The following is a 13,406-nucleotide window of genomic DNA, read 5'->3' as shown; positions in this document are numbered from 1 at the left end:
CAAATTGCTTGCAGGGAAACACTTGAAACATTGCTCCCGCAAGCAGGAAGCTACTATTTAAAGCAGCTTCTTGCTTGCCGTAGTAATGGCGGCTCCCACAGGAGATGATGAGCCAGCTGTGACTACGGATGCTCCCCCTGCGGTTCCATTGCACACTGAATGTACTAGGCCCCGGGGGATAGGGCCCCGGGGAGCAATCAGAAACATTTACAAAACTACTTACACTCATGAGATGCTGTCATAAGTGATGTCATTTGAGATGTCATCAGTGATGTCACTGACCATGTCATGAGTGATTTAATAATATAATATGTGAGGTCATAAGCATTGCATTACTGGGGCGTAAATTATAGTTAGCGCATGCAACTATAACTGCTTAATTTCACTGGTTTTGTATGAGTGAAATTTGAGCCTTACTATAACGTCCCTTTAACCTTTGTTTTTTTCAGTGAATTTCTACGGTTTTTATAAATTCTATTTCTTAACTATAATGTCCCTATATCCTTCGCCTATTTCAGTGAATAAATATATTTTTTTTCTGAAAAAAACTAAAGTTACAGGGTCTTTATAGTTTGACTCAGATTTCACTCGTACAAAACTAGTGAAATTCAGCAGTTATAGTTACCTGAGCTAACTATAACGTACGCCTCCACAAAACATTGCTTATGACCTCACATATTGCATCACTCATGACAAGGTCAGTGACTTTACTGATGACATCTCAAATGACATCACTGATGACATCACCCAGTGAGTGTTAGTGTTTTCTAAACGTTTCTGAGACATAGAGATACATACTAAGCTACTACATAGTTAAAATCCTATACCTTGTCTACTACTACTGAGTGATACTACTTCCAATATATGTTATGTGAGGTGCTGTGTGTATCTGTGTGTGAGTGGCTGTCTGAGTAGTTGTATGGGTGTGTCAGTGGGTGTGCGAGTAGTTGTGTTGGTGTTTGAGTGGGTGTATGAGTGATTGTGTGCAGGTGTGAATGGGGGTGCATGGTTCTATGGGTCTGTAACTGAGTGTGTGATTGATTGTGTGAGTGAGTGGCTGAGTGAGTCCTTGTATGTGTGGTTTAATTGGTGGGCGAGTGGCTGTAAGGGTGACAGAGGGACTGTGTGAGTGGCTGTTTGAATAACCGACTGAGTGTGTAAGTGGCTGTATGGGTGAGTGATTGACTTTTTGAGTTGGTGTTTGGTTAAGTGAGTTTGTGTGTGAGTAGCTGTTTTGGAGAGTGATTGTCTAAGTGAGTGGCTGTATGGGTGAGTGAGTAGATGTTTGAGTGGGTGTATGGATGTGTGAATGGGTATGTAATTGATAGTGTGGTTGTGTGAGTGGTTGTATGTGTGAGAGTGGCTTTGTTGAGAGGCTGTATGAGTCGGTGAGGGGACATGTGAATGGGTGTACAGGTGAATAAGTGGGTGTCTGAGTAGCTGTATGGGTGAGTGACTACGAGTGGGTATATGGGTGAGTTAATTGTCGTGTAAGTGTTTGTATGAGTGATTGAGTGGGTGTGCGAGCGGTTCTATGGATGAGTGAGTGGGTGTTTAAGTAGTTGCATGGGTCTGTGAATGGGTATGTAAGTGGATATGTGGGTATGTGAGTGGGTGTATGAGAGTCTTTATGGGATATACATGCGTATGTGATTGGTTCTGTGGATGATGTCATCAGTGATGTCATTTGAGATGACATTCGTGATTTCACAGGCCATGTCATGAGTAATGCAAAATGTTAGGTCATAAGCAGTGCATTGCAGCGGCGAATCGTTAGTTCAGGTAATTATAACTGCAGAATTTCATTCGTTTTATATGAGTTAAATCTGAGCCTTGGTATAACATCCCTGTAACCTTTGGGTTTTTTTGAGGGAAGTTCGATGTTTTTCAAAATGTTATTTCTTAACTGTAACCTGTCACTTTTGAAAGTGGGTGCATGAGTGGCTGTATGGGCCTGTGAGTGATTATATTAGTGTTTTGGTGTGTGTGTGAGTGGCTGTATGGATTGGTGAGTGGAAATGTGAGTGGCTGTATGGGCCTGTGAGCGGGTGTGTGAATGTCTTAGTGTGTGTGAGTCTGTGAGTGGGTGTGTGAGCTCCTGTGTGAGTCTGTTTGTGGGTCATTGATCGCCTGAGGGTCTGTGAGTACCTTTTGAGTGTGTGAGTGGGTCTGCGAGTACATGTACAGGTCTGTGAGTGAGTGTGTGTGAGTGCCTGTATGAGTGGGTCTGTGAGTACCTATATAGGTCTGTGAGTGGGTGTGTGTGAGTGCTTGTGTGTCTGCAAGTAGGTGTGAGAGTGCTGCTTTTGATTTAGGGCATTTGCATACTTAGGGTATTTAAAAGCGAGAACCATGGACTCTGTTCTCACCAGGAGATGACAAACAAGAAACAACCCATCACAGTCACTACAGCTCAATGATACATTCACTTGCATTAAGGATTTTATATAGTTTTTCAACATGGAATATGAGAGAAATGATACTTGCTTTCCCTTCACGAAGCTCAAGAAGTTAGGATCATTTGTGCTTTATAGAAGTGGAGCTTCAACCGGGGCACCATCTATGTTTATATTTGTAAATGCTTCCCGATGAGGTTTAATTTCTGTGAAATGAGCTTGTGGGCCATAAAGGAACCTAATTTTTTGCAAAGAAGAGTCCACAGTTTTGCTGAAAATGCCTACCCAATTGGAGTACTTTCTACTGGTTAATAATTAATTTCTACCTCGTTGGGTAAATGCTTAGTGCATATTTTACACTACAGCTGCGTAAAGGACCACGAGGTAATGTCTCCAGTGACCTTGTGTGCATGTAATTTAGGCAATGTGATTGTTCTGGCAGTATCTTCATCCACATGTCTGTTTTGCCTCACTGGGACCTTAACTTGGTTCCTACTTGGGGGGCTGCAAGATGGCCGCACTCTAAGTGGACTCTGCCGGCCAAGCTAAACATCCGAAAGAATCTTGCAGATAACAACATGTATGCTACCTGAAAACTGGATTTTCGTCAGTGTCTCCACTTGAGGCATCGCCCTGTGCTGCTCCTGACCCTCGGCTGCTTGTGAGTGCTGAGATCTGCCACCCAATCGCTGCGCTGGGTCCATACCCCGCTGTTGGTGAAGTCCGGGCCTTTTACCTTGCTGCGGATAGCCTGAAGTACTGCGGTGCATCCTGATCTGCTTTGTCCGGTGGGACTGGGGGCCCGTGAGCTGCACCGCCCGGCCCGGGCCTTTTCGAGATACCGGCGCCATTTTCCCTTCCTTCGGGCGCCCGCTGCAGTGGCTCTGCGTGCTCCGCACATCTCCCCGCAGAGATCACCCCAGTCTGGCGTATCCTCAGGGCTTCCCCCCGCTGAGGTGTGCGGGGTGCCTGGAGTCCACTTTCCTCCCTGCGGCCTCCTCATGCGGCCTAGCACACCATCGCTGCAACGCCCCGGCCTTTGGTGGCTGAATCGATCCCCTCTCCTCTGGAGTACCTGGCTCTGGGCCCCAACCATCACTGCATCCAACCTCAGTCCTGATCTCCTCTGGCGCGAACTGGGCCTGCATCGGCCCTGATGTCTGCCCTGCGCCGGCAGGCGTATGCTCCTGTGTGGCCCCTGGACTGACGGCCCCGATTCTGGGCGTCCGCTTCCGCATCCTCTTACTGAGGCGCCTTCATGCATTTGGCTGTATTCCCCCACTGCGAACATCACCACTGTGGCGGCTTCTGCGGCGTAGCCCTGGGATCGTGTGGCGCACAGCGAGGTCCCCTGCGCCCCCTCTTACTCTGCCACTGCTCTGAGGCCATCGGACGTGTGGTGCTGGTCCCTCGCTGGGTGACTGACTGCCCCTCTTGGTAGCCTGTGGTCTGCTTTGGTGTCCTCTCTGCTCTCGGCTTGAAGTGGCGTGATCTTCCTAAATCTCCACTGTGTCTGTGAGGGCTCATTTATCCACCTGCTGTGCTGCCGGCCTGGTGCCTCAAACCTTTGCCACATCCTGTCATCGCCTCACTGCACCCATTACTCACAGTGGCTGGCCTTTGCTGTTCACCTGTACTGGTGGCCCTACCATCTTTCCTGTTCTGCCTACAGCTGCTGTTTGTCTGTGGTTTGCCTGCCTAGCTCTTTGACGCTGTTCCTTTTGGCCGCTATTCCCCTCCCTGCTCTCTGGTGGTACCTCTTTCCTGATTCTGCCCGCCATGGGGAGGACTGACCCCAGGCAGCCCAAGATCGCCTTTGATTAGCGCAGATCGACAAGCCAGGACGGCGCAGGTTCGGATAAGGGTAACCCCACGGCCATCATGGAGGCTCCCCCTGCGCGCGAAGATGATCTGAAAGTGATTATGCTCAACGTCAAATCCACGGTCACAGGCATTGCAGCCCAACTCGATCAACTGTCCGCCCGCCTAGACTCAGTTAAGGCCCGAGTTGACTCTCACGATATTCATCTCCTGCATGTTGAATCCAGGGTATCTGACGCCGAGGACGCCCCACCTCAGGATCACCAACAATTATTGCAGATGGACAAAATACTCTACATCATGGAGAATAAAAATAAAGATTTGGAGGCGCATTCCCAGAGAAGCAACCTCAGCATCACAGGAGTACCTGAATCCACCAATATCTCCCGCATGGAGGATTACGTGGGGCAGCTCGTCCGGGATCTCTTTGGTGACATCCTCTCCTCAGTCTTCATTGTCGAGCAGGCACATTGCTCCCTTGGCCCACGTCTTGGCCCCAGCTTACCAGCTCGCTCCATCATTGCTAAAATCCTAAACTTCAGAGACCGTGACGCCTTTCGCCGTGCAGCACGAGAAAGGGGCAAAATAAATCATCAAGGCAACTCGCTCTCATTCTACCCTGACTATACCATCGTGCTCCAGGCAGCTCACGCGAATTCCTTCCAGCAAAGCGGATCCCCCAAAAACACGAAGTCTCTTACTCATTGGCTTATCTAGCGAAGCTGCATGTCCGGCAATGCGCAAAAACGCTTGTCTTACCAGATCCTAGGGACACTCTCGCTTTTGCCAAGAAACTCGATAAATTGCTTCGCTCCTCACCAACTGGTTCTCAGGCCACTGCAGCTGACCATCTTAGTGACAATGATTGACTGGCTGAGTTTTAATGGCTGAATACACTCTGCAAGTGCTATTGCTTTTTTTGTTTGCTTTATTCTGGCCTCTTCTGTTGATATAGCCTCCCAGGACCAGCCGCCTCCAGCTCATGCATTGGGGCTATCCTTGCTACTGACATGCTCGCAGCTTGGCCACCCTGCTTCACTGCAGGGGAGTATGCTGAGCACTGCCATGCCCCCACAGGATAATTCCCTCACTCGACGTGGTTTCTCCCCTTCCAAGTTGCAGGTTCCTGGGGTGGGAATGGGGGGTAACTCAGCCTGATTGAGGGGTTGGAGTGGGTGCGGGATGGTGGGTCTTTCGGAAGTGTTTTTGGGGATGGGGAGGTTGGCTGGTTGGGCTGGGGGTTTTGGGCGATTGTTGCCTCTTACTAGGGCTCTGATGTTTGTTCTGACACTGCTTCATGTTCTTGGCTCCTCTATGACACGCAGCTATTATTGTTTATTTTTGCTTTCCGCACCTGATGGCCTTATTCTAGTGCTTTCCCCTGCAATGATTCTGTTCACCACTCGGACGAGGGCACTACGCAGACCATACTTGTGCCCTCTTGCGGGGCTCTTTCTGCAACAAGGGTAATGGCACCACCTTGCCCATTCAAGCTTCCTGCACTGACCTCACCACTGCACCAATTGTGACAGCACTCCTTATTTGGCCATGCACTGTTTCTCTCCCCCTTTGACTCGTCTTATATTCCCCAACTTAACGTAGCATCATGACGGAAACCGTCCTCTGGACCTGGAATGTCCGGGGTCTTAACGACCACCGTAAGGCGCGACTAGTCCACGCCCACCTTATTCATCACAAAGTGGACATATGATTCCTGCAAGAGACCCACTTCATGCCCGCCTCCTCCTCAAGGCTTCTCTCCCGACATTGGGGAGAAATTCATTCCTTTTATTATTCCAATTATCCTGTTACGTAGGGGGCTCCCTTGGCAAACCTCACAAGAGATTGACGACCCTGGGGGACGCTTTGTAATTCTCCACGGCACTCTTCACACCCAGCCCTGTATGGACCCAACTGTGAATACCCTGACTTCTTCACCCTTGTCTGGCACCACATTTCTACTTTTGGCCATGCGGTGCTCCTCTGGGGTGGAGATTTTAACATAACACTTTCCCCCTCCATTGATAGGCCCGGTCCCCGCACTCTTCACCCGCGCGCCAACCACCCTTCTCAACTCCATTCTCACTGATAACACTCTGTACGACACATGGCGGCACTCCCGCCCCGACGTGCATGAGGGTACTTGTGTCACTGGCTACCGCGGCTTCTGGTCGCGCCTGGACTTTTGGATCACTACTCCGGACGCCTTGGCCTGACTCACCTCCGTAGATCACATGGCACGCACTCTTTCTGACCATGCTCCCGTTTGATTGGGCCTACGCCTTCACTCTTCCCTTGTCGTGCTTTCTCTTGGCGGCTCCCTCCTAATGCCCTCAGCGATTCAGTATTTTGCGACAAAATTCATACTGCTATCACAAAGTTCTTCGCCGTCCTCGTTGTGGGAGAGTTTTAAAGTCATGATTTGTGGTGAGTGTATCTCCAAGCAGTCTGGCATCCTTCGGTCCATACGCGGAACATTCAACAAATTAGAACGAGAGATCAAGGATCTTGATGCTTCTCATGCTCAGGATCCCAACCCAGATAATCGCTGATGAGGCCGATAGAGAGCTTGCCTTCCTCGACAGGGAGGCTCGGGCGCACCGTTTTGTGGAGAGCGACCGTCCTGGCAAAACCTTGGCCAACCTGCTTTACCCACCGCGAGCGGCTTCTTATATTAACGCCCTCCATGACGGTGGAACTGATAGGACTACCTCACCCGAGGAAATTAAAGCGTGCTTTATTTCATTCTACACACAATTTTACACGGCCAGCTCAGCTCCTTCGCCAGAGGTCCTTGATAAATATTTCGACACCCTCCAAATGCTATGGCTAGACAATCACCACTGGGAGTTCCTTGACGTGTCATTCTGCAAAGAGGAGATACTTGCTGCAATAAATGGCATGCCCGGTGACAAGGCCCCTGGCCTTGATGGCCTGCCAGCCTTCTTCTACAAGGCATTTGCCCCTATTTTGGTTCCCCACCTCACCGCCATGTATAATGAGTCCTTTGAAACTGGGCAATTCCCTCCATCGCTCAGAAAGGCCTCACTTACCTTGCTTTTAAAACCAGATAAACCACCCAAATGGTAGGACTCGTATCGCCCCCTGTCCCTCATAAATACTGATAACAAAATCTTTGCCAAATTGCTCGCTTCGCGCCTTTTGCCTCTCATGCCACACATTGCTCTCCCGGATCAGTCTGGTTTCATTCCTGGCCACACTACCTCTCATAATCTGCGGGCCATCTTCTCCATCCTACTTCAAATAAACCCAACTCTCCCGGCGATGGCGGCCTTGTTGCACGCTACTAAAGCCTTTAACACCTTAGTATGGCAATTCCTCTTTTATCTTCTTCCCCGCTTGGGCTTCAGTCCGATGTTCATACGAAAAGTGCTACTTCTCTACACTCTTCCCACTGCTCTCCTTCGGCTCAATGGCCAAATTTCAGACCCCCATCCCCATCGAGCGTGGCACTCGGCAGGGCTGTCCGCTGTCCCCAATGCTCTTTGCTATTGCAGTGGAGCCTCAAGCGGCTCGGTTGTGCCAACATCACACCCAGAGGGGCATTAACTTTGCGGCCCGTGCTCTACTTGTCTCAATGTATGCAGAAGATATCACCCTATTCGTCCTCCACCCCATGAGAATCTCAACCCTCTGACCCGTGAGGCGGAAACAACACTTACAACGCAACTTTTACAACGCACTACCTTTACAACAAAACTTTTACAACGCAACATCTATTAAACGCATACCTTTACAACGCAACCAATACAACGCATGTCACTACAACGCATACCACTACAACGCATGTCATTACAACGCAGTAATTACAACGCATACCGTTACAACGCATACCACACTATCCAACACTTACCCTACTGTTGCACCCCCTGGAGTTAGAATAGTAGTTTTTACCCCTACACTATCCAACACTTACCCTACTGCTGCACCCCCTGGAGTTAGAATAGTAATTTTTACCCCTACACTATCCAATACTTACCATACATGCAATGTAATGGTATGCATTGTAATGGTATGTGTTGTAAATGTAGTATGCGTTGTAGTGGAATGTGTTGTAAAGGTAGTTTCAAAGAATTTGTTGTAATGGCATGCGTTGTAATGGAATACGTTGTAATGGATGTTGCAGTGTAAAAAATGCGTTGTAAAGGTATGCGTTGTAAAAGTATGCGTTGTAACGACATACATCCCCGTGAGGTGATACGTTTTGATGGCTATTCTGGCATCCAGGTCAACTGGAGTAAATCCGTGTTATTTCCTCTCACCGATGCCACTACACCATTTGACCTGAATATCCTTTTGTGTGGGCGACTGAGCCCACCAGGTATCTTGGGATTTAGCTTAGTAGGGATGTTGATGAGCTCTGGAGGGTCAACTTCGCTTGTGAGGTGGATTGGCTGGAATCTAAGATTCCTCTTTGGAGTTGTTTGCCACTTTCTCTAGCCGGATGCATATCCATTGCCAAGATGGTGGTGCTCCTAAAGTTCCTTTATCTGTTTGTGAATATTCCCCTCCCCCTCACTGCTCATTTTTTTTGTAGACTCTGTTCTTTGGTGATTGCTCTGATCTGGGCTGGCCAGCAACCCAGGATTGCATATAATCTCTTAACGCTTCCTATGTCGTGCTATGGTCTTGGCGCCCCTGATTTTAAACTCTATGCCCTTAGCGCCCAGGCCAGCTTTCTCCATTTCTGGCTCCACCCCACTCTGTTTCAGCCCCATGTTGCTGTCGAGGCTGACCTGGCTGACCCTTGGCCGCTCTTTACCACTTTATTTGCCCCGGGGTGGCCTCCGCGTGCTGAGATGGACACAGTCGAGACCCTACGCTGAGCTTGGGAGGGGCTCCGGAAAATCTCGGGCCCAGACATGCTCTCCACGGCTGCGATGCCTATTGCTCAACACCAGGCTTTTCCTCCTCTTCAATCTTCAGGGATGGCGAAACATGCCACTCATCTCGGGCTTTCCACTGTGTCTGATCTTTACCCTGAGAACAAATTCTACACATTTGCTGCTGACTCTGGCCCTCTCGACACTTTGCTTTATTACCAGTTAAGGGTGGTCTGTAGGAAGCTCCATCCCTCTTTCTCCCAGCCCCCCCCCCCCTCGATGGTTACTCTCAACTTCCTTTATACATCCTCCTCTCCACATAAATTGATTACCAGAATCTATGCTACCACGCTGGCGGCCTTCTCCATCTCCACTGGCAGGGTGCGCGCGGCATGGGAGACGGAACTAGATATTACCATATCCCAGGCCGACTGGCTGTACTGCTGCACCCAGATTAAACGCCTCTCCCCTAACTTTCAACTGCGCCTTATCCACTTTAAATATCTCCACAGGCTCTACCGGACCCCCATGCAACTGCACAAAATGGGCCTCATTACCAGTGATAGATGCCTGCTCTGCTCTGCTCTGCGCCTGCGGCCGACTTTGCCCACCTTGCCTGGCTATGCCCCAAGGTCTCCGCTTATTGGCGTGAGGCATGCGCTATTATTTCTGACATCACTTCATTTCCGCTCCCCCCTGACCCTCTGTTTTGCCTCTTAGGCTTTGTCAAATTTTGCCCAAATGCCTCCTGCAGACTGATTGCTATGCTGCTAGTCCTTGTGCGACGCAGGGTTTCCATGTGCTGGGGTCACCGACCCACACCGAAGGTGTCCCTTTGGTTTGAGGATGCTTCCCAGACTCTCCTGTCCGAATTCTGGGACTTAATGCCCGCTAGATCCCGTCCACTAGATATCTGGGGTTCGCTTGTCTCCTATCTTCTAAGTCACACTTCCTAGCACTCGACGATCTCCCCCGCAACCCCTGCTGGTGCTCCGCCCATGGCGGTTGCCGGTGCAGGCCCACAAGTCTCCTCCTCTCTGCTTCCCTTTCGCCCCCTACTCCATCCTCTCCCCCTTTTTTAGGTGTGGTGCCTTCCCTGATAACTTCTCCGCTTTGCTTTTGGTGGGATTCCGATCTATTTCATTGATGTCATTGATTGTTGTGCATGTAAACGGTTGTCCTTGACTTTGTATAACATTTCGTACTGCATATTATTGTGCCATGGTGTAACTCTGTACCTCTGCTGTGTCTAAATCTTCAATGAAGGTTTTTGAAAAATAAATAAATAAATAAACTTGGTTCTTACTTTCTTAACGTGCACTCCCTTTCAGCTGCTTCACTTTTTCCTGTTAAGCTCCTCACCATCAAGACGACCTTTCTGGTGGCAAATACATCTACACAAATGGTCAGTGGGCTACATACACTGTCCTTTCTGCCTTCCTACATCTCCTTTTCCCCCGACAAACTGGTCCTTCGGACTCGAGCATCTTTGTTGAAGGTAGTCACCCCATTGCGCATAGGCCAGTCCACCACTTTGCCTTCTTTGTACGCTCTGCCGTATCTTTCTAAGAAAGGAGAAAGTCTCTACAGGCAGGACCCAATAGGGGGCTTTGTTGTTCTACCTGGACTGCACAAGACCGTTCCAGGAGGACAATGAACTTTTCGTAAGGTATGTCGGGCCAAGAAACGTACCATTTCCCAATGGATCATACTCTACATTGAAACCTGCTACCACTAACCAAAAAGCAACACCCCAAGAGTTTGCATGCTCATTCCTCCAGAGCCAGGCCAGCTACCATTTTGTTAGGACACAGAGTTCTGGTCCTGGACAGCTGTCAGTCAGCAACAGGAGCATCTCTGTACACGTTTTCCAAGCACTACTACCTGGACATTCAGTTCTGTATGGATGGGCACTTTGACCATTCAGTCCTTCAGGACTTTTTAGTGTGAAAATATTTTGCAGACCCACATCTGAGTAGGTATTGCTTGGGTATCTATTCTAAGGTGAGGAATCTGCAGTTGAACAAGTTACTTACCTTTGGTAATGCCTTATCCGGCAGAGACTCTATCTAGCCTTAGATCCTTACTGATTCACCTACCCTTCCTATCCTGCATATAGATTTCTATGGTCATGGTTGTTCCCCTTTCAGGGCCCTAGTTTTCCACACCAGTGGTCAGTTTTCTTCGTGTTCCACGATCCTGGTGTGGAAAGTTGCAAAAAGAAACAGATGGTCACTGCGGTGTGGTGGCCCCTATATATAGGCCCTGCATACATCATGCCCAGCATGGACGACACCACACGAAACCGAATGATGCCACCATCGGCAGTGAAGGGTGCTGCTCACGAAAAGTTTCTGGATCCAGTCTGATACCTTGGTATAATTCTAAGGTGAGGAATCTGCAGCTAGATAGAATCTCTACTAGATAAGGTGTTAGCAAAGGTAAGTTCATTAGTACAGTTGAAACAAATAAGGTTTTATTAGGCCACATTTATTTTCACTGCCTTCTCATAAATATATATACAGCTTCAGTATGGCTTTAAATGTGCAGTTGAGGACAATAATAATTGATTTTGTCCCTTCACATTTAATTATGTCCTCTTGAAGTACTCAGCAATATCATAATGTGATGATTTACTTAACTTGATTTGTTCCCATAGCTCTTCTACTTGTGTTGTTTTAATCAAAACCTTCCATATCTTTTCAAACTTCTTTAAATCTCAGCTATATTTATATCATTGTTTGTTATGGATCCTATATACTCTTTTCCATTCCTCCACTGTTGACGTATACCTTGTTTCTCCACTTTGTTGTTATCCCTAATATTGTTTTCATCATGGTTTATTTTAGTTTTCCTTGTGTAACCCATCTACTAGGGCTACTGTTATTGTTTTAACTGGCACTAACTCCATTTCCTTCCTTTCCAAAGGCCTCTGCATCTTTCCCTGCACCCTAATCCTCTTAGCTCCCTTACAAACAGCACACACATCAGAAAGTAGAATAATAATTCATCTTTTCTGAAAATTCAACAGCAATACCCACTTTCTTTTATATGCTTTGAAAATAACTTGATATCATATTCATTTAATCATTATATTTTCGGTGATCATACATCTATTTTTTGTTGCTTTTTGTTTTTTTATTTAAATGACATCACATCCTAGCTCCACCCCTTTGATAGACTTCTAACTATTTGCCTCTTTTTGAATATGATAGATTTGTTTTTCACGTTTCTTCAGTTAATAATGAACACGTGGTACATTTTGCAGGTTGGAATTGTGGGAAGAACGGGCGCTGGTAAAAGCTCCCTGATTTCGGCCCTTTTTCGACTTGCTGAACCTGAAGGGAAAATTTGGATCGATAAAGTTCTGATATCAGAACTTGGACTCCATGACTTGCGGAAAAAAATATCGATCATACCTCAGGTAATAAGTCAGTTTATTTGCTTGCCTTCAAAATTTTGAATTGTTTTCTGTAATGTTGTTTTTATACTTTTTCTTCAATAGTTTGTTGCGTGATTTAAAAGCTCAGTGCCACTTTTACAAAAGGTAAACTACAGATAGCACATAACAAACAGGGTTGCCCTCTGCCGAAGCAAGAAAAATTCCTAAAATTGGCCGCTCCCGTATCTATCTAAAACTCTAAGCAAAAAGAAAAAGTCAGAAATGGTTGGGCGTGTTGAGGTTTAAAGAGTGGTTTTCATCAATTGAGCTACCACAGCCTTTTTTAGACGTGAAGGTTGCTCCCTCTCAAAACTAGCTTTCAAATGATAAGGGAGGCGGATCACAAATAGTTTTTTAAAGGGCTCTAAAACATGCCCGTGGTGATAAGTAATGCAGTGCTTGGTCCAAGCAACTTTTACAGCAAGAATATTTCTCAATGTTTTGGTGGGGATGCATTGTGTTGTTTTTTGTGCTGTTTTATGATGTATTGCTGTAATGCGATGTTGCACTTTACTGTGGTTGTTGTGTTGCTTTCTGTTTTCAGTGCTTTATTGTGTTTTTTCTGTTATGGTTAAATTGTGTTATGTTGATTTGTGTATAATATTTTGTTATAATCTGTCTTTGGCTTTAAAGATGTCAATAAATTGCTGGTGCATTTCTAGCCAAATGCAGCACATGCCTTTAAGTATTTAAGTGAGTTCTCAAAGTCTCCCCTCCCCACAAACAACATCATAAATCACAGAGTTGATTTTTCCCAATATAAACAGTTCGGATGATATATAATTTAATTGTTCTCAGGTAAGGAATCTAACACTAACTACTGTTTCTTACAGATATATCGTTACCGAAGGTAAGTAACTTGTGCTTTAATTGTTCTCAGTACTTTCAGAGGAAGAGACAGGG

The 13,406-nt window shown here is 47.1% G+C and overlaps 1 protein-coding gene across 2 annotated transcripts in view; it reads left to right on the top strand.

The window, feature by feature from the left end:
• The window catches only part of ABCC4 (ATP binding cassette subfamily C member 4 (PEL blood group)), a 1,668,368-nt gene that overhangs the window by 1,354,283 nt on the left and 300,679 nt on the right, over positions 1 to 13,406 (top strand). For both annotated transcript variants that reach the window (XM_086934802.1, XM_086934803.1), the window contains exon 26: positions 12,330 to 12,485. In XM_086934802.1, the coding sequence (XP_086790928.1) occupies positions 12,330 to 12,485 (156 nt within the window). The remainder of the gene's footprint in view (positions 1 to 12,329; positions 12,486 to 13,406) is intronic.

Source organism: Lissotriton vulgaris, chromosome 8, assembly GCF_964263255.1.
Source record: "Lissotriton vulgaris chromosome 8, aLisVul1.2, whole genome shotgun sequence".
Lineage (NCBI taxonomy): Eukaryota > Metazoa > Chordata > Amphibia > Caudata > Salamandridae > Lissotriton > Lissotriton vulgaris.
This window is presented reverse-complemented; position numbering and strand designations above follow the sequence as displayed.